At 37.5% G+C, this 22301-nt stretch overlaps 1 protein-coding gene and 1 long non-coding RNA gene across 6 annotated transcripts in view; both read right to left on the bottom strand.

Annotated features, from left to right (window-relative positions):
• LOC120462639 (uncharacterized) lies at positions 1-2969 on the bottom strand. Of its 3 annotated transcripts, none has more exons than XR_005618394.2 (5): positions 1936-2969; positions 1742-1810; positions 1238-1306; positions 952-1108; positions 1-391 (listed from the first exon to the last, which is right to left on the bottom strand). It is a non-coding gene; the product is annotated as an uncharacterized LOC120462639 (long non-coding RNA). The 3 variants fall into 3 exon arrangements; XR_016169297.1 differs by having other exon boundaries at positions 2676-2969; XR_016169296.1 differs by having other exon boundaries at positions 1742-2969.
• A 7351-nt stretch (positions 2970-10320) lies between these two features.
• Positions 10321-22301, bottom strand: part of lmo7a (LIM domain 7a) — a 52398-nt gene continuing 40417 nt past the window's right edge. For all 3 annotated transcript variants that reach the window (XM_089133277.1, XM_089133275.1, XM_089133276.1), the window contains 19 exons: positions 21914-22099; positions 21442-21556; positions 20935-21096; positions 19798-19973; positions 19603-19666; positions 19156-19212; positions 18970-19011; positions 17945-17970; positions 17661-17768; positions 17356-17448; positions 16637-17088; positions 15841-15897; positions 15616-15671; positions 15277-15435; positions 13957-14146; positions 13576-13827; positions 12607-12715; positions 11109-11211; positions 10321-11025 (listed from right to left, as the gene is read on the bottom strand). In XM_089133277.1, the coding sequence (XP_088989403.1) occupies positions 11003-11025; positions 11109-11211; positions 12607-12715; positions 13576-13827; positions 13957-14146; positions 15277-15435; positions 15616-15671; positions 15841-15897; positions 16637-17088; positions 17356-17448; positions 17661-17768; positions 17945-17970; positions 18970-19011; positions 19156-19212; positions 19603-19666; positions 19798-19973; positions 20935-21096; positions 21442-21556; positions 21914-22099 (2430 nt within the window). In that variant the 3' untranslated portion in view covers positions 10321-11002. The remainder of the gene's footprint in view (positions 11026-11108; positions 11212-12606; positions 12716-13575; positions 13828-13956; positions 14147-15276; positions 15436-15615; positions 15672-15840; positions 15898-16636; positions 17089-17355; positions 17449-17660; positions 17769-17944; positions 17971-18969; positions 19012-19155; positions 19213-19602; positions 19667-19797; positions 19974-20934; positions 21097-21441; positions 21557-21913; positions 22100-22301) is intronic.

Genomic DNA, 22301 nt, shown 5'->3' with positions numbered 1-22301 from the left:
GTTAGTGTGGGGCTATTTTGAGCATTGTTAGCATTGATTTCTTTTTACTTATTATATGCCAACATATACTAGCTTTATAAGCTAAACAGTTTTTAGAGATAAAACTCGATACCAATGTGTTATTACACCCCAGGATCATTTTGCCAGTTCTCCTTTAATACTGCATCCTATATTAAGCTAGTGAAGTAAATTGTCGTAAAAGCTGTGAAAGTCCTTTGGGATGACTTCCTTCAGGTCTTGAATTTCAGCACTGTGATCTTCAGGCGGCCTGAATAGAGTGGGGGTGACTGTGTGGCTGTCTGAGGTGGAGTTTCGGAGTTGGTGACTTGGATGTGAATGCCAGTAATCAGAGTGGTTGATTTTGAAGTCCATCGTTCCATTGTTGTTGTACCTAATAGCACAAAATATAACACAACAACATAATCACTGTAACACCGTGTCCTAACTACACGCGACGCGATAAAATTCCAGCGACAGCAAGTGTGTCTGTCCACACTAGACGGGACGCGACTGTGAGATGCCACACTCAAAAATCACAGCCACGCAGAACAGCGTGTGCGTGAAAGCACACTGCTGGCCCGCACTCGCATTGGAAATGGGTAAGAAGTTACATAATCAAATCAAGAAATAACATTATTAAAAATCAAAACATTAACAAAACATACTCATTGACTAATTTTGTGATGAAGTACAGTTGTATATGTTTGCATAGAAGTCATTTTGAACGCTATATTATCTGTTTTCAAAATCTGAGGTAAATTATCCGTTATCTTGTGGCACAGTGACCAATTTTTAACTAAAAATAAATAATGTGTACTCATAACCAGTGTAATTTCTTCATTCTGTCAGCCACGACGTCGCAGAAATAGGAACCGTTTCTAAATTAGAAACTTTGCGTGTCGCCGTCGCGTCTGGTTAGGACAAAAACTCTGATTAACATGGAAAAGATACCTTTTATTACGTGACGCGGCGTCGCGTCACATCGCGTGTAGTTAGGACACGGTGTAAGATCTGTAAGCTCTCAGTCTTTTCCTTGGAGGTGCGTCTTCCTCAGCATCTGAGCATGAATGCTGTGCATCCGAGTCCTCATCGCCTGCACCATGGAAAACTTCAAAATACACACACAAACCAAACATGCATGAATGAGTTACATCTTTATAAACTGTCAACAGTAAGGGCTATAGTTGAAGGACCGTATCCAATTTAATGAGAAAATGTAGAAAAGGATCAAACCTACCCGTGTCAAACTGCACCTGCTCTGGAGCCAGCAGTGAGGCCTCCTCTTCCTCCAGACCACCAGAGAAATCTTTTCAAACACATTGTACAATTAGTGTCATTTTTATTTATTTTACATTGTGGTAACACTTTACAATAAGGTCCGTTAGTTAACATTAGTTAACTACATTAGTTAATATGAACTGCACATATACAGCATTTATTGATCTTTGTTAATGTTAATTTCAACATTTACTAATATTTTATTTAAATCTTGTTAACATTAGTTAATGCACCGTGAACTAACATGAACACACAATGAACAGCTGTATTTTTATTAACTAACGTTAACAAAGATGAACAAATACAGTAACAAATGTATTGCTCATGGTTAGTTCATGTTAGTTAATACATTAACTAATGTTAACTAATGAACCTTATTGTAAAGTGTTACCTCTATGGTTGTGAAATCCATGTAGAAAAGCAGAAAGCAGAAAAGCAAAATGTAGAAAAGCATCAAACCTACCCGTGTCAAACTGCACCTGCTCTGGAGCCAGGAGTGAGGCCTCCTCTTCCTCCAGACCACCAGATAAATCTTTTCAAACACATCGTACAATTAGTGTGATTGTTTTTATTTATATTGTTGTGAAATACATCTGCATTAAAACTCATTCATTTTGGCATGTGAAATCATGATTATCTCTCAGAAATTCACTCTACCAGCATGCACCACTGTATCCTCCACCACTGTTGCTTCCTCTCTCTCTAACGTTACACTATCTCCATCAGAGCTCTCACTGTCATATTAGGGCCATTGCCTGATCATATGGCACATTGACCATCTGACAGAGCTCCTTTAAGGACACAGACATGGTTGCTGCAAAAAATAAAATAAAGGTCAAATGATCGTTTCACTAAGTTATACGGCATGTTTACGTATGATAACAAGGCAAGAGGCCAGCTAGCTTGCTTAAAGTGATGAACATGACGGAATGCCTTGACATTGTAAGCTACAATCCTGACATAGCACATTAAATTATTATGTTGTTCCTCAAATGAGTGCCAGAACTAGCGTTAGCAGGGGTCGAGAGATTTTTATTTAAGCCCCACGAAAATCACAGCTGCCTATCTCACCTAGCAGCTAACATGATGACAAAACCAATAACGTGACATAGCGGCTAACTAAGTCAACGACAGGCAATTTTTGCGGTTTAAATTAAATTTCCTCGTCAGAAACAATACCATGGAAGATTTCAATCAACATGATAAGTTAACTTAGCTAACTTACCGTCTAATGCAAAGACATAGCAGAAAGAAAAATCTAGCATCCTCAGAAATCAACATAATTAGACTACATTACACTTGCACTACCATTACTTCGATCGAGATAAAACTGTTATATAATATATAAACTGTTATTATATAATTGATATAACTAAATCATGAATAAGGACATTTACCTCAGAGGACGTGTTGCTCAGCGACTTCCAATCTTGAGGAGAAAAAATGCCGCAAAGCTCCCAGGCAGTGCAGCGGCGCCAAGTGAAGAAGGGGTGGAGTTACGAGGTTTGACACACAGTTGAAGTGTCCAATGGAGTTAAGAGGTTTGCTCACAAGCTATTTTCAACACTTTCGATTGGGTAATAATTTGTAAAAATAACAGACCCACGTGGAGACTGACCAATAACATCGATTTGTGAAAAAATATGAAATTGACCAAATTTGGACATACGAGGTTTCCGCCCGACAGCGACGATATAATATGCAAACCAGTAAATATATCAATGTTCTTAATCCATGTCTTGTGATCTTACTCTAAGAGAATGAAAAAAAATTACAAAGATGTGTTCCAGAGAAGCTCAGTTTAGCATCTTAAACAAAGTTAAAGGAATCGTCTCTTCTGTTAGTTTCTCAAAAGGAAGTCTGGTTTAATCAGTAAACATGGTCACAAGGCACACTTCCACAGGATGGTCCTGCCAAGTACCCCATCATCCTCTACCTCATCAGCTTATCTCGCTTAAGCAGCATGGGTTTCCCCATGCTGGGGTCTGTAAATGGCAGCATGAGTGCACTGTTCCTGAACCAGCACAGGCAAGTTTATTGATCTGGTTTGGCCAACGGACTTGGTAGGGGGTGGTTTTGTCAATAAGGTGCAACCTGTACAGCTGTGGAAGCAGTTGGTAGCCATTTAATTGAGAATTACATGCTGATGACCTATCCTTCTCATTGGAAATGCATCATGAGAGATTTATATTGATAACGAACAGTAACATCTGTCACTAACATCAGTGATCTCGAAGGAGGTCTATAATTATAAAGCTATACTCCCATTCATACCATTGGCAGTTGCTAAGCTAGTAATGGAATCCCCAAAAGTGCACATTTTTAAAACAGTAAACAACAATGCATAATACAAATCAATTAGGCTTTCACAACTGAATTTTAATGCTGGGATTAGTTAAGATCTGGCATGGCTTATTTTTTGTCTTTCCTTTGAAAAATACATAAAACAAGTTTTATATTCTATTACAGGTACTCCCCAGATGTAATTTTGATGGATCTTATACCGCACTAAGTCACAAAATAATTAACATCTGCATTGTGTGATTCAGAAAGCAAACGCCAGTACGAAACTGAGTTCAGAGTAAACTGCAAATGCAAATGCAAACGCAAAATCACAAAAATTGATTTTGTGAGAACAAACAATAACCTTGAAATTCATCAAGCACTGTGTAATCAAAAGACTCTTCCACTGCAGCGGTCTGATTCATCCCTCAAGCGTCTACTGCCTCTAGCTTTCATCATCAGAAAAGGATGCAACTAAATAAATGCTATTATTGGTGTAGGCCTTTCAGTAACTAAGAGACGCGTATACATATAAAAATACATGTACAGATCCTCTAAAGATCTTTGGGTCACTGTAGATTCCTTTTTAAGGAAAATTAAGTCTTTTAATGTTGATTAGTGTAATCCATTGATTTTATTAAAGAGTAACCATTATGAAGCTTGGAAGAGCCAGGACATTTTTTAATATAACTCTGATTGTATTCGATGGAAAGAAGAATGTCATATAAACCTGACTTGAGGGTGAGTAAATCAAGTGGGGTTATACATTTTTTGCTTTAAAAAAAAGTCACATGTCACAGGAAGGTGGTTACAAAAATGTTGATGAACAGTTGAAAAGGAATACTGCTTGACTAGAGAGAGTTCAGAGAGGAATCAGTTCTGTACTGCTGTGAGGAGAAATTGAAACAAAGTTGAAACAAAGTGTAAAACACTGCAAAGAGGAATAATACAGCCTCAAAACCCACTTTGAGTTATGATAATGGGCTTTAAATGTTTCCGTAATTCCACAGTGGTTTACGGAGCACGGGAAGCCTCTGTCTTTTAATCCAGTTACAAATAATACCTTGGCTCACCCCCATTATAAGCCCAGGCATTTGTTTCTATGACAACAGCTGCGTCACCGAACCCAGAGAACATTTGATCAACGTACTGACATCTTTAGAAGATCTGAGGTCACTCCTTAAAGCTTGGATAAAAAAAAATAAACCTTCCAATGTATGAACTGAGGTTTTAAACACATTCAAAGTGATTCAGTTACATCAATGCAGCAGTCGGTACGTTGTTCAAACATCAAACTTATATTATCAATATTGCTTATATGTACTGATGTAAGTAAATGGAATAATCTTCCACACATTTTCATTAAAGATTGATCCCCAATATTGATCTCACATCTACAATCTTTTAACTGTCATCAAGTTTAGAGGCCAAATGGTTCATTCTAGTCATAAAAATGCAGGTTTGGCCTTGTGTTGCTCAACCCATCCCAAAGTGCTTGCATTTGTCACTGGGAAATTAGTATTTCTTCGGTTTAGACTGACTTGTTAATTTATGGAATAAGGCTCTCCCTATGCCTACATTTGTCCTTGCTCTTCCCTGCTCATATTAGATGTCATTCAGGCACAATGCCAAAAAACATCTGATTTAAGGTCATCTACCACTACAGTACATTGCCCTTCTCACACAGCTGTTAACATTTGTCTAGTTGAAGTCATGGAGTGCTGGTTCTCAGTGGGACTAAACTGCGCTTTTATTAGCTTCATTCTAAATAATTAAGTAATAACGAGAAATAATGAGAGCATGTTTTTTATTTGATTTGCCTTGTTTAAAGTATGGTTGTCAACACAGTAGCTTACATGTAAATTATGTTATCATTTATTCACCCTCAAGTTGTTGCAAACCTGTATGAGTTTCTTTCTTCTGCTGAACACAAAGGAAGGTATTTTGAAGAACGATTAGAACCAAATAGTTGTGGGGCACCATTGACTTCCATAGTATTTTTTATTTATTCATTTATTTTTACCATGGAATAGTAACAGTATTTTTTTTTTCGACCAGCAATAGTGTTTTTTTTTCCAGCAAAGTACTAACTTTTTTTTGTATAAAGTATTAGCTATTAGTATTATCTGCAAATGCATTTATATCTGGTAACAGAGAACAACAGTTCAAAATCCAACAAAAAATTCCAATCCTATTTTTTTCCCCCATACTGAGAAAATTAAATGAAAGTTATTTGACAGTAGGCTATATGCTAGTTACAGTAGTTTGTTTCAACTTTTAATCTTTTAACTTCATTAAAGTGGCCATATAAGTCTATATTTACATTTTTGAAGTCTGCACTCTAAAAAATGCTGGGTTGTTTTAACCCAATTTTGGGTCAAATATGGACAAACCCGAAATGTTGGGTTAAAAATGTAATGTAAAAATTTAACCCAACGGCTGGGTTAGTCCATATTTGACCCAAAGTTGGGTTAAAACAACCCAGCATTTTTTAGAGTGTGCTAGACTAAACTTACATAATTTAAAGTTAAAAAAAGAATATTTTTCTCATACTTATTATACATATATTATACATATTTGGCAAATTGAATGCCCATTATTTTTTTTATTTTTTTTATTTTTTTGGCCCTTGCAGCAAAAAACTGATATGGTATATTCCCCTGAAATCCCAAATTCACTAACCCAACTGTTCTTTGAGGGCGAATCAAAGCAAAAGGTGAGCAACAGAGGAATGCTCCTTGGCCCATACGCGTCCAGACCTCTGGAGACTCTGGTTCTAGGTGGCCTACCACAGGCTGTGGTAGACACCGTCACTTCCACTAGAGGCCCCTCTAAGAGGCGCCTCTATGCGTTGAAGTGGAACCTGTTCGTCGATTGGTGTTCTTCCCGGGAAGACCCCTGGACTTAAGGCTGTCTTCCTCCACCCTCACAGTGTGTGTTGCCGCAATAGCCGCTCATCACGATACAGTAGATGGTAAGTCTTTAGGAAAGCATGACCTGGTCATCAGATTCCTTAAGGGTGCTAGGAGGCTAAATCCACCTCGTAATCCACACCCTGTACCTTCTTGGGACTTAACTCTAGTGTTCAGAGTGCTTAGCCCTTAAATACAACAGAGTTAAATATCGTGGCTATGAAGACAGCTCTCCTGTTGGCTCTGGCCTCTTAAGAGGGTAGGGGATCAGCAAGCATTTTCCGTCGACGAATCGTGCCTGGACCGGGTCTTTGGGTGCTCACATGACGTTAAGCATATTCTGGCGCATATTGTGACGTTTCAGATCCTAAGACTCTGTTGCTCCCAGTGGACACGTCAACACATAACCGGCGTTATCAGAAATCTCCACTTTGCCAGAGTTTTTAGAAATAATTATTTTCTGTGATAAAAAACAGGGTTTTCATGTAAATGAGAGGCCAAACCGCAGGGAAACTTTAAAAGTGTGATTAATCTGCCGCAAATCTAATTTGCCAATACACCCTAAACTTCACACCATACTTGATCTCCTGAGCTCGTCAACATCATTTAAGTATAACTTGTGATTTATATGTTCACCTCCATGCCCAGCTCAGCACAATGGCAGCTGAAATCACTGAAGGCTAAAAAAACAAAACAATAATAACTTCAAGCACATCTGCTTCCTCCAACTGTGGCCATCTTAGCATTTATGAGCAGTGAAACATTTTCCATGTCACTGACAATGAAGGGCCAGGACATTTCATTGGAGGCCAAGCGTTAGACTGACCAGTACAGTATGATAGAAGGCAGATTGGATCTTTGAAGTATGCCATTCAAGGGAAATTAGAAATCAGCGCCTGGAGTGATAGGACTCGGCTTAGGTCCTGATATAAAAAATTAATCACTTTCTACCCCCACACCAAATCTCCATTTGACTGAAGAGTGGATGCTTTGCCCCTCTTTAAAGAAGTCCCTTTGATTCTCACACCTGCAAGAATCCTTCCCTCATCCACTTCAGTCAGCTAGCCACTCGCTTCTCATGTGTGTGCTTTCCTCTAAAGTGCGGAGGAGAAACGATGCAGTATTGAGTGTTGTGCTGCATGTCACTGCCAGGTTACTAAGTGCTGGTTTAATGGCCACTTTAGTCAATAAGCGTATTACCCACCTCCACAAAACAACAGAAGCCTCCAGAGAGACTGATAACAACAAGCCATGACAAAACACTAGAAAAGGGGGATACAACTCAACTACCTGTCCAATTAACTAAAACTGGACCACTATAATCCAAACAGACCTCTGCATTAAATGGGAGACCTTTAGGAAACTCAGTGTTGAAAAACTAAATGTGAGCTGCATAAAAAAAGCAAGTGTACATTCACCTCCACAGCGCTAGAACAAAATGGGAACATTCTTTATTCTTAATCGACCCAAAGTATTGCCTAGAGCTACAGTCTGGGACACATCAGATCTAATTGATCAAAAGGTCCTCCAACAATCCTTTTCAAATTGCTGGAAGAAGCTTTATTTAAAGAAGCTTTATACAAAAAAATATTGGTAAGTATTAAAAGTAGTAAGCCAAAAACACATTAAAGTTGAAAAAAGCCAACACTCACATGGCATCACAGCTATAGCAACCACAACCATCCAATAACATTTTCTCTTGTTCAACAAGCTGTTTCACTTAGATATACATTTGGGAATAAAAGACTATCACAGCTTCCAATTCATGCAGAAAAAAGAAAAAAAAAGAAAAAAAAGAAAAGAAAAAAAGCACAAAATTACTAAAGATGATCATTTTTAAAAGAAATTTGCATTATTAATACAGACTATAATAGTATACAAATAAATGCATCAAACTAATGTCTTTGATGAAACAGAGGACATGGAACAATTAATTATAAATAAACAATAAAAAAGTACATTTCTTAAATTAATTAGCCTAACAAGAAAAAATAGCATTTTTAGATGCAGGTACGAATGATTTTTTCCTTTATCTGTAAATGTTACCAAACATGTCAGATGAGAAGTGTAGCACCTTGCAGGTGATGTTCAGTGAGAAACTAAAACCATGGCAACAAGACAAGGCTGACATCAATCATGTGGACTAAAATTAGCATCAGTCCAGATAGCAGGTGGGCCAGCTTGGAGGTGGAGGAAACCCTCTATCCTGCCAACCACTCAGACAATGAGATCGGACATCTGTATCACCTCTTCAAATGAATTTCAAAGATCTCTTTATGCATGTTCCACAGGTCAGTAAAAACTGTTAATCTAGTCTAACAGCGCCTCCTGGAGCTGACTACGCTTCGATTAGAAACAACACGATGTGGGAGGGAAATCAGAAACAGTCTTAAGTATGCTTTCACGCATACTTAAAGGCAGGGTAGGCAATTTGTTGAAAGTGCAGGTTGAAAGTCTCTTTACATCCTGATAACAATCACTAAGTTAAGTGGTCTTATATATATATATATATATATATATATATATATATATATTAGGGGTGTGCAAAGCAGCCGGTATTTGTATCTGTATTTGTTGAGGGGGGAAAAATATTTGTATTCGAGGCCACGCCCCCTTATCTTTACATAGGGCTCTCTCATTGGTTGGATGTCAAAGGCACAAGCGCCATTGGATGAGTGAGCCAGACACTTAATGTGCTAGCTGCAAATGCATTTTACACAAAAGCTTTCTTTTCCTCGATTTACTGAAAAGGAATAACTCCTTTTCCCCGATTTACTGAAGCTTTTATGTAAAACACATTTGCAGCTGCACAGCTAACATTGAGTGTCTGGTTCACTCATAGGCTGTGCTGCGGCAAGTGCACATCTAATGGTGCTGGTGCCTCTGACGTGCATCTCCCGATCAAACTCCGCTTACCGAAAGTTATAAACTGCCTCCGGAACCCATTTAAGGTACAAAAATCTATTCAACAAAAATAGTCATCACTTAAGTGTTTTTTTGCTCAGCTGAGACCTCTCTGTTGCTATGTGGAGCAGCCTGTGTCAGTCACCTCTTCCTGAACGTCACTCACTCACTGCAGTCTCATGAGGAAGCTTTATGATGAAGTATTTCTTGTTCCCGAATTCAAATATTTTTAAAGTATTTTTTCGAAATTAGTATTTGTAATAAACACTTTATTTGTGCCTTTCCGAATACCGTATTCAGGTTCAGCTCCATCCGTAATATATATATATATATATATATATATATATATATACACACACACACACACACACACTATATATACACATACATACACACAATTTTCTCAATATATATAAATTATGGTCTGTGGTAGCACCATAAAATTTATGGTGAATTTATGAATTTATGCGTTTAGCGCTCTTTAAGTTGATTATTTTCATTATTATTGTATTTATTTGCTTATAGAAACATGAGGTCTTGATAAACTTTAAGCGAAAACGAAGAACGAACTTATGTGAAGTCATTACAAACAAAACAAAATCGGTTACAAACAAGAATCAGGCCAAAACAAACTTCGTAAGTGTTCTCGTCATTTAATAAATTTAAGATTGAGCCACTGTAGTCACTTGGACTATTTTAACAATGTCTTTAATAACTTTTCGAGGTCGGCAAGTTTCGATCCCTTAAGAAGCCTATGGACTAGTATGGAGGAGTGATCCAGCTCTCAGATTTCATCAAAAATATCTTAATCCATGTTCTGAAGATAAACGAAGGTCTCGCGCGGTTGGAACAACATGAGGGTGAGTAAATACTGACAGAATTTTCATTTTTGGGAGAACTATCCCTTTAATGAGAGATTAGTCAACTAAATAACACCCAGGAATGACATAGTTTGGTAAATTTTATTTACAATTATTAGTGAGTACACTGCTTTTGTTCTAGATTATTTTTTTCCCCCAGCAGAGAAATTGCTCAGATACATAAAATAGATGCTACCAGTATATAACTAATGAGTGCTGCTTACTAACCATGCCATTTTAAATAAATTCTTAATACATTTATACTTAATTATCTTTCCCCATCAAATAACAAAAAGGCACACAGATGAAGTGGAATATTAACAGGATATTTTAGTCAGCAAACCCTTATATAACACATACTGCAGGAGAAACCAAGACAAGGAAAAACAATAAAATAGCATATTGCTATTAATTAATATAAACACTTTTAGGACCTTACAAATATTTGTTAACCAGCCAGAAATCATAAGAATCTTTCGATCAGTGATGATGAAAAAGACAGTGTATGATTCATCTTTTCAAATGCATAGTTCACATTCAGGTACATGCATGTCCCTTTTGTACAAACAATTACTAATACTTTCAAATAAACATAACCTTAGGAATCTCACCCTCTCATAAGTAAAAAAGGAAGAATAGAAGTTCATTGAATTATCAAGGCTGGCTGAATCACTCAATGGTTATCACATCTCCAACACACTCTTTAGCGTTTACAGTTCCTTGTCTGTGATTGGTTCTTCCTCAATCTGCTGCAGTACAGCAAGATCACATGGCTGTAGGCTGCCCAGCTAGAAAAAGAACAAATATAGTCATAAAGAAGATCAGAAATCACTACTGTAGAGAAATCATACTGTAGAGATATCTGGCCTACTTTTGAGTCGCACATAGCAGGAGTTACAATAGAGCTGTTGGTTTCGTATTCTGACTTCTGCACCTGCTTCTGAGCCTCCCAAATCAGACTTGCAGACAGAGCACTGTAAACGCAAGATGAAAGAACACACTATTAGACGGTGAGAATTCTCAATGCACTGCCATATCATACACTCACCTCCATCTAAGAGTGAGAGAGAGAATCCTAGCTTGAGGTCAAAGGCAGCAGCATAAGAGGATATGAAACTGAAGTTGTAACACCAGCTCAAAGAACCAGAAATAACCCGGCAACAAGATTAGAAAGAGGACAATGCAGTGTGAATAAAAGGATGAGCGGAAATACATATGACTGACATTTGGAGAATGACGAGTATGAGCGAGGTATGATAAAGCTCTAGATGAGCCATATGGCTGCTCTGAAGGTAAAGGGAATTAAAAAGGAATGCCTACTAATAGCGCTGTTTATTTACACACACTTGCATGTGCCGTTTTAGCACCCGATTTTTCTACAGAAATGTGCAAAATGCACTATGCGCAGTCTTGCAGACCATTTTTTGAGTGCTAAATTATGGAAGATGCAGCAGATTACTGCAATCTGGAGTTCTTAACTGGGCCACTGTGACAGTTAAATAGCACACAGAAAGTATGGTTGATTACACAACATTTTTGGATACATGTCCCCCATCATAATACATGTTTCATCATCATTTGATGAATTACCCTTGCAAATTGTACACATACGCAAACATGCCTTTTAAATCCCGGTACAACTTTATAATAGCACAATGTTTACTGCACCAGTCAAATAGTACATAGAATTTAGTGAAAACGGTGCAATTTATTGTTCTATTCTAATTTGCATATAAATTAGGTGTGTTTACACAATTTAGTTTTTATTTAAATATGCCACGGTGTAGTGCTAATCCAGCACATAAAGGGTAACTGGTAAAGTTAAGACTATATGTGGTTAGTGAATAAGGTGCGTTTTTGTCATGGGATTTTTCGACACAGTTGCAATCAAAATCTTCATAGTACAACTATTATTGAAGCCAAATCAAGGCAAGTATATTTATATAACTCTTTCTCAATGTAGATTGCATCAAAGCAGCTCCACCCAGGCTCAGTCGGGTGCCAGTTCTCCTCTGGCGTTTATAAAATCACAATTATTCCATCATGGCAGACATGGATTTGTGTAGTCCAGCCTTTTAAAAATGCACATGGTTTCTTCTTGATGGTTTCTTTACATTTGAGAGAAACAAAATACAGTCTTTTCAGAAAGAAAGGAAAGTCACAGGGCAGAGATGTCAGTGCCGATATCCACAAATCAGCAAGAGTTAGAATTGGCCTTTTGATTCTCTGGGTTGATATTTTGATGGCTGAGTTTATATGTGCACACATCAACTGATTAGAATAATCGTAAAAGCAGGCAGGGCAGATTAGTCAGGTTAGTCACTGATGAAGCCAGGCTGGACCTGAGCTCGGAGTAGCTGAAAGCTCACCTTGAAACAATTCAAATGAAAACAGAGCCCCAGGGACTCGATGATCATGGCTGCTCCTTTGCCCAGTGGTGTACTACAGACCGAACAGATTTTCCTGCCACTCACTGACCTAGATTACACAAAACATGATCTGAGGGCCAAGCAACACACTTGCACACATCCCATGGCTTATGTGGGTCCAAACACATTTTGAAGACAATAAAAATATGGGAGACACATGGGGGTGGATGGAATTGTTTAGGTCCGTGGTTATCAAATGGTTTGGCTTGATGACATCAAGTGGCAGCCCAACATAGTATCTAAACTGTTCATCATGTCAACAAAACATTCTTAAGGTGTGTCATAACAAGTTGAGTGTACCTTTATGATATCCATTTCATTTATCAGCCTATTAGCACTGAGGACAAATTATATATTAAATATGAATATTGACTTTCATTATATTTTTGTCCTTACAATGGACGTAAATGGGAACTAAAACTGTTTAATTAACACCTATTTTCTTTTGTCTTCCACGGAAGAAAAGAAATACAGATTTAGAATGACATGAGGGGGAGAAAATTACAGAATTTTCCTTAAAACAAAGTAAATATGTATTTTGTACTAATGCACTTGCAGTTTAAAGTCCCTGTAAAGACAATTCTACAAAACAATTCTCAACATTATAAATGTTAAAAATGTATTGCTAAAACATATTTCAAAGACTGTGAACTGTGAGGTACTAAATTGTGGAGTTAAACAGTTTTTCACCATTGCTATTTTCCGAAACGCAATGTCAATGTTTGATGTCAACAAAAAAAAAATGATGGAAGTTTTTTTTTCTCCTATATCCTTTAAAAGCTGAAGTCTGTAGTTTTGCTATCCAGAATTATTTGCATTTTATTATTCTGCTGTCATCAGTCCACTAGTTGAGAACCACTGTTTTAGAGTATTTAGAAACCAATAACAATCTCTTTTAGCGAAGAATACCTATTTCGTGGTGTAGCTCGAGGCTCTGGCTCTGGTGTGGTTGTGGATGAAGACCAGGATTGCTTAAGGGAACTCATGGACTGAGAAGCCTCTAGATTGGCAGACCCGGGACGTCCACTATGGTACGACGAGGAGCCAGAGAGGGCAGAATGAGGACGGCTGTAGTCTGGTATGGACGAGGTGCTGTTAGATGTGCTCCATGATGATCTCCAGGAGGAACGAGGCATATCAAGGTTGTCAAGAGACTCGCCCCTGCAAGCAAAGGGAGTTTGTCAATGTTTATAGCTCGCAAGTAATATCAGTTGTATCTTTACAGGAGCACTGAGACAGTTTTTTTTCCCTCATTGTTTTACAAAGTAAGAAAAATTTGCAAATACTAACCTCCTAATGGGAAGATCGACCGGTTCTTTTGCAGTGACACTGGCAGAGCTCTGCTGGCGAATCCAGCTGTTGTCTGTGTTCAAGGAAGTTTTCTTCTTCATTTCCTGAAGGATCTGCTGCCTTTCCAATTCAGCCCGAGATAGAGGCTCTTTCTTATAGTCCCTGCTGACCTCACCCAGACCACCGCTTGCTGCTCAGACAAAAATTACCATTAATAACATAGTGACAAGTTGTAATAGATAAACATCAATGTGTGTAATTTCACATCAAGAGCAATTGATTTCAGATAATCTTCAATTGATTATTTATATATATATATATATATATATATATATATATATATATAGTGGGGTCTGAATTTCCTTAGAAAGATCACAGTGAAAATCTGGGATTCAATATAAATGTATATTGAATATAAATGCAAGCCTGGCAATAATAATAAAAAAAAAGTCACAGACAGAATCATTTCAAATTATGCTGAAAAACAAGATCATCAGGTTTTTTTTTTACATAAAGTTCACGCAGCTGGTGTTGCTGTTATTAAAGCAAAACGAGGATAACCAAAATTAAGACATCCTTAAACTGGCATTTTAACTTAGCATTTTTTTTATTTTATTTTTTTTACTGATAATATACACAACCTTTCAAAAGTCTGGGGTTGGTACGATTTTTTTCAAAAAAATGTTTCAAAGATCTTAGCTTACTAAGACTTTTCTGCTTTTCTGTTTTGATCAAACACATTCAATATTGTTAAATATTATTACAATTTCAAAATTACTATGTTCTACAGTTCTACAATTACTATTACTACAGTCTTCAGTGTCACATCATCCTTCAGAAATCATTCTAATATGACGATTTGGAGCTCAAGAAACATTTCTTATAATTATCAAAGGTGAAAACTGTGCATCTTAATATTTTCGAGAAAACTGTGACCATTTTTTAATGATTATAGAAAGTTTAAAAAAAATTATTTATTTGATATAGAATATTTTAACAATGCAATCTTGGAGAATAAATGTATTCTTTTTTTGTAAACAAAAAAACAAACAAACTTACTAACACCACACTTTTAAAATGGTATTAGATCATTTGAAAAAAGTCATTTCATTAAAACAATTTAAAAATAGAAACATTTCTCTCAGGCTGTTTGACCCCACTGTTTTTCTATTAGAGTTTTTAATCAAATGCACACTGATCACGTGGACACAGACTCGATTACATCTGATTTTGATGACATTGCATCTGTCAAATTTGCAGAAAATAAGGCCAAGCTGATTGGTTGAGCTGATTGATTGGCGTTGGTCCGAGCCGCCGCACCTCTCTCTGGGTCTCTGTATTTCATGGCATTGAGGATGCTCCTCCTCTCAAGCTCTAGCTCACTCGCTGCCTCCTTTTTCTGGATCTGAGGGTTTTTCTTCCGCCTCAATTCCTCCTCCAGCAGCCATCCTGCCAACCCCCTGTGTCTGCTGTACACACCTGAAGAGAGCCACAGACTCTACAGCACTGTACTGTCTGTGTGATTTAACTCCAGCCCTTACAACATGTGGCACACTGACAACACGCTCTTCAGGAATGCTGTCTCAGCGGCTCCTTATTTGTCAAACCAACAATAGACGCGCATAAAAGGTTAGAGGAAAAGATAAAAGCTGCACTGACCTTTAATATCGGGTTTTGCGACCTCATCAAGTTCTGGAGTAGATTTGGAAATGGACCTGGAAACCAAACCGAAAGAGAGAATACGATTACTCAGTCCGATAAACATTAAGATGAAAGACCTTATCAATGTATAACTTCTGTATGGACACATAGCCTGAAAGCATTGCATTCATTTACAACTTTGTTAAATAAAAATGGTAGTGCAAACAGCAGAGTCCAATTTACCTGTGCGAGTAGGATAACTCAGGGTAAACATTGGTATAGCCAAAGGAGTCCACCTTACTGTGGCCAAACAGCAGAATCAGCACAGACAAGCAGATGTTCACACAGTCATTAATAGAAGATAAATTAGTGTGATTATTAATGCATGAGTAAAATCCATACTAGGGCTGGGAAGCAGGACTAAAATCTTAAATCGTGCCATGTATCGCAGCAACAGCATTCATCACAATATATTTATTATTGCTGTAAAAAAAAAAGATTCTATAATCTTACGGATTTATTATACTATAGTGTTCAAAAGTTTGGGGTTAATACGTTGACAGTAAAATAATTTCAGTTACATAAATGCTGTTCCTATTAATGTTAATTCATCAAAGACTAATTCCACTAATTTCTAACTAATTTCACTGTGTATTTTCGCATTATTCCATGTTTCTTCATTGCTCTTAATGTGTAAATAATGCAAAGCAGACATGCTCATAATATATAGATACAGTATCTACCATTGCATAGAATGTATTACAGTGTCATACCGCCCAGCCCTAACACAGACAATGTTAGTTTAGTCAGGTTACTTTGGTATTTAAAGCAGGACTAATAGATATATTTATCAAGCATGCTATTCAATGCCATTCCTTTATGTTATTGTTCTGGAAGTAAAAAAACAAAAACAAAACCTGTTTAAACTGCATGCTTGAGAAAATTATACATTCATATTAGCATGACACATATAATGAAAGATGGGACATAAAATTAAAACGAGAAAACAGCAAATGATTGTTGAAACGCAGAAACTCACTCTTGATCCTGCAAACTCTTCTGCTCTTCCTGTTGCCTCCATTCCTCCTCTCTTCTGTTCCTCTCTTTTTCCTGAAGGAGGCGCTCTTCTTCTCTCTTCTTCCTCTGTTCCCCAAGGCGCTCTTGTTCTTTCGTCCTCCTCTCTTCCTCTAAACGCTGCCTCTCCTCTTCTCTTCTCCTCCTCTCTTCTTCTCTCTTCTTTTCCTCAAGACGCTGTTGTTCCTCTCGTTTTCTACTCTCTTCCTCTAACCGCAGCCTCTCTTCCTCTCTTTTTCTCCTCTCTTCCTCACTTTTTCTCCTCTCTTCCTCTAAACGGAGCCTTTCCTCCTCTATTTTCTTTCTTTCCTCCTCTTTCTGGGCCAATCTGGAGGCCTCTTGCGCTTCCCATGAAACAGTAGGTTGTCTGATGGAGGGAAGAGGGGAGTAGAGGTTGTGTCTGTTCAGCTCCATCTCCTGTTCAACAACAATCAAAGAATTTTTGGACATTAACAATAACATATATTTACATACCGCTTACAAAATCTGAAGGAAAAAAAAATGCATGTCTTGTTTGCATGCCCTTATGTAGCTATGTGAAATTACGGCATATATGTGTAATTATTTTTATAAATTCTGTTATATTTCTTTTGGAATATACTTTCTCCCGTGAACATGGTCTACTTATTGACGAGGCATCCATAAAATAAAATACTGACCTATGACATGACATAAATAACATACCTCCTCATAATCTTTGGGACCCTCTTTGACAAGATCTTGCTGTGCCTTTTTCCACTCTTCATCAAGTTTTTCTTGGTCTTTTCTGTATTTCTCCTGCACAAGGAGAACAAGAGAAAAACAGTTTGAGTTTGCAAGATCAGCAGCACAATAGATATCTTCTTCCAAAACTAGTTTCTATAACTTTAGGAAAAAAATAATCTCAACTATTCATTTAAATGCTATATATATTTCTTTTACCCGACAACATAACCCATATTTAGGCCACAACTCTAAAAGCACAACGGTTGAGCTCATATAAAATTCACCTGCAGCAAAAGCTCCTGCTCTTTCTGCCACTTCTCCTGGCGTCTGCGCTCTTCTTCTGGGTCCCAGGACCAGCGTGTAGTGGATGTAGAGATAGAGGGCATGGGAAGCTACACACACAGAAAAAGCTTTGAATTATTGGAGCCAACCACTGGTCAAATAAAATATGCCAGATAACCTTTACAATATCTTGGCATGTCACAGATCCAAAACCCTAATTAATCAGATCATATGCGTTTAAGCAACAGTGGCTGGATTAAAAGAAAAACATTGGAACTCAACTTACATTCGATATTGCTGTATCAGATCCACCTGTAAAAAAGAGCTACAATTAGATGCTTCTTAGGCCTACATTAAAAACAAAAGCTTCATCAAAGCATGAAGAGAACACATGAACTGCATTCCTTCCCAATATCTGATAACATATAATCTATTAAAATAAGAAACACATAACCCAACAGTACCATAAATAAATGTTAAATTAGAACCACATGCAGACTCAGATAAACAAATGCATGCAAAGACTTCAATGAACAAGCCAAATGAATAATGCAAAAACACATCTCGTAGATAAACACCTTTGGCCAGTCCCCTCCCCATATGCAATGCTACATGCAGAAGCACTGGCTATTAGTAAAACCAAACCCCACATCCATGCCCAGCACAGCATGCACTATTGGCATTCACAACACAATACCAACACACTCCACACTGATTACTGATTTATTTTCCTGAGCTGCTTCTACAATCAAGAATATACAGCAAGAATGACTTGAGAATGTCTCATAGAATCATGTCTCAAGAATGTCTCATATCCTAAATTCTTTCATGTATACCTGTGGGGAAAATCTCTGAAATTGTATTAATATGGGACTGTAAGTAAGGTATCAGCAAGATAACTTTCCTACTTTTATTTAAAGTGCTTTGTATGTTGTTGGTATGGTCCTGACATGCTGTTTTTCAGAGCCCTCAGAGAATGACTAATGAAGATAATATTTTAAAAACAATTTACAAAGGTTAAGGTTTGTTCACACTGTCAGCGCGAGTAGAATCTTTTTGATGAATTAGTGGATCTGGTTCACAAGTTTAATTAATGAATCAGATTTACAAATGATCCAGTTAAAATCACTGACTCTGTCTTTGGTTCACAGTCTATTGGAGGGAAGATTATCGGTGATGAACGATGGCAGAGCTGCCACTTTTAGATAAACTAGTTTGTTCTCTACTTTTTAAAGTACTCTGGCTCCTGTAGACAGCATGTCAGCAGTGCACAAGATGGAAGTGGACACTGCACACTCAACCCCCCTTTACCACAGAGGTAGACCAGAGAACTGACTGTGAGCCCTGCAGAGCCTGAGGGAAGAGCACAGAGGTTATGAGGGGCTCCTGCTAGAGAGAGGAGAGGAGGATGGCAGGATGAAGACTTAGCGGTTTACCCACAGCCCCCGAAACACAAAGCCTGAACGCATCAGCACTGCACTGATGCTGTTCTGTTACCTTGTTCAAAAAACTCTGATCTCCTTTTTAAGTTTTTCACAGAAATGGATTCAGATTCTACACGGGAGATAAAAATGTTAGAAGAAGATGAATTTGTCCTGGGGCAGTATATTAAAAATGTTTGGTAGAAAAAAATGGCACTATATAGGAGATCAGCCATCCAAATTCTATGCACATACTAAGTTCATACATATATATATATATATATATATATATACACAGTACGTACATAGAATTGGATAGCTGATCTCATTTTAAACAATCTTTATCACAATGTTTTAAGTTAATCAAAAACAAGCATTCTTGTCAAGCTATTAAACAACCTCAGAGCAAAATTTGCAAATTTTCTGCAAACATGCGTTTATTAAAACAACCATACAACAACAACAACAACAACAAAAAACTTTACAGAATATTTCCAAGCAATTAGCTGAAATAGTAATTTACCTTTATTATTCATATTCTCTGAATCCTCATAGAAACCACCATTTATTCCATTTGAACCATTATTCTGTGGAAAAAAGTAACCAGTTTAACATTATGAAAGAAGCTTTAAAATACATTCAAATACCAACAAAAAAACTAAATAAATAAACAAATAAAGTGCCATATATATAGTAGGTGATTAATTAGTCTGCTCACATTGCCTGGCTGTGAGCTGACATTCATGGTTTTCACAACGTTGTCCTTGGTTTGTTGGGATGTGAAATCCAGGTTGGTGCTGAGGTATGACTCAGAGGGACCTAGAGGATCCAGACTGGTCAGATTGATGGTCTTATGGCTTTTAAATGGAAGGGAAGGTAGGTCTCTGCCCCAGTCTGATTGTGGCATGTCAACAAAACCATCCATTTCAAAAACACAGAATTAGCAAACTATGAAAAGAGATTTATGACTACTGACAGATAGTAAAAACTGAATGTGTCTGGTAAATACTTCTAAAATGTTGGGATGAAAGACAGACCACCTTCCCCTGCCATGCAATCAGAATGAGCTCCACACAGACATCATGTTTACAGACAAGCTTACAGATGCCCTCTGATCTGCCTTCAGTCACAAACTATAAGTCTGTTAGTAAACACTGAAAATACTTACTTTAGAAACTAAGATAATGCACTGTTCAGGAAAAATACAAACACACTACATTTATACTGAAGAACCACACCAGGGAAAGGTAGACAAAGGAATAGTTCACCCAAAAATGAAAAACGGTTATTTTATATAACTAAAATATGTGCTCCATTTAAAATAAACTTAAATAAAATAAAATAAAATAAAACAAAACAAAATAAAAAGTCAGGATATAGTGAACAAATGTCATATGGACTATTTTCAAGTTTTGTCCTTTTTGGAACTTGACACAGTCCACTATACCTAATTTAAGCATACAAATATATTTTTAATAAAATTGTCTTTTTTTAAAAAATCACACACAAAAACAGCAGCATACAGGTCTGAAAATATGAATAGTATTTAAATTTTTTTTGAGTGAACTTTTCCTTTAAATGGGAAAAAAAAAACCCAGAAAAAAAGAATATCAGCAACAAAAAAGCCAAACACACAACTGACAAACATTTTCAAGTTTGAACATAGATGATACACACTTTGTGTTGCTACTATATAGACTTTAACTACAGGGTCAACCAAGAACAGAGGATCTTAGTCTGCAATAAATGTAGCAAAATGTTACAATAAGAAGTCTGGCGATGTTTTGTTTTGTTAAAAGCTTTACCAAGGCTTGATGTAGTCAGTGCTGCACTCGATGAGATGGCGGGGACTTACTATTCTTGCCATGTCTGCGGATGTCCATAAGCAGACTTCCCTGCTGCAAGGCCTCCTCCATACTGCTCTTCCACTCATTATAGCTCATGTCTGCCACCCGGTGCCCGTTCACCGCAAGGATCTCATCTCCAACCTTAACCTGACCGAGCTCCGCTGTGCTGCCTGCATTGCACACATGCATGATACACAAAACAAATGTAAAAAAAAAAATCCACACAACAATGATAGGAATGACAATGATGCCCCAACTGTGACAATACATTTTGTTTCATGCACATTTTGTTCCATTGCTATCTTGGGCAACTAGAGGCTCATCAGATTTAACCTAGAAAAAAATCTGCTCTATATACTGTAGCAGGACAGTACATGTGTGTGTTTTATGATTAGCAGACGTTGTCTGAAGCTGGAGGAAGAGCATGACCTTGGTGCTTCATTAATACACTGCCAGCACATGAGATCACTTTTGACATCACTTCTATTTCAGAGGACTTAAACAGTTTATTTTACCTGGAACTACAGATTTGACACGGACTCCAGTGGAGTCCCAGTCGTTCTGGAAGCCAAAGTCCCGGCTACTGTTGGGTTTCTGGTTTAGACTGATCCTCATCTCGCTGTAGTCCACCTGGAAGACACAGACAGGTTAGCTATACACAGAAAGTGAAGGGATTTCACATGAAGTGATTTCTGGGTTTCGGGAGTGTGCCATTGAGATTTATTGTAATAATTACTTTGAGGAGTAGGAACTTGACATCCAAAATGCCATTAATCTACCCAGACCACAAAATGTCGCTATAAACTTTTTAAATGCTCTGGATTTAGTCAGATTTACTGAATATAAAGTGCTTGTGTGTCTTTCTCTGCATGTGAAATTTGCTTTTGCTTTAGAAAATGTAATGTTATTGTAATTTGTAGTTGCTCGGGAATGTCTTGCCTCAATAGGAGAGATGAGCGGGGATGAAGATTTAGACAGGGGCAATACCTTGCTGATCGGAGGGACAGGAGACGGGGTTCTCTCCTCTGATCTCTCCTCTTCGTCACTGCTCTGCTTAGGGCTTTCCTGGGACATATCCTCATCTTCTTTCACATACTGAGCATAGCGGTTGAAAACTGTAGGTTTCTTGAGGCTGTCTGTCTCTCCATTGGTGCGCTTAAGTGAGTCATTCATCTAAAAGGTTTGATGCCATATACTGTAAGTATTTTCATAACCGATTTGAACTCTTCACTGTTTTAGATGTATTCATTACTTACAGTTATAGTGAATAAAACAGAAGAGATCATGACTGATCATTTTAACTATGGGAAAAGTCAATCAGAGGAATAGAGTGCAACAGTCCACTGTTCAGTTGGATTGATTCTGGAGGTATTCA

The sequence above is a fragment of the Pimephales promelas genome, chromosome 7 (genome assembly GCF_988280905.1).
Source record: "Pimephales promelas chromosome 7, fPimPro1.hap1.1, whole genome shotgun sequence".
In the NCBI taxonomy this organism is placed as follows: domain Eukaryota; kingdom Metazoa; phylum Chordata; class Actinopteri; order Cypriniformes; family Leuciscidae; genus Pimephales; species Pimephales promelas.
This window is presented reverse-complemented; position numbering and strand designations above follow the sequence as displayed.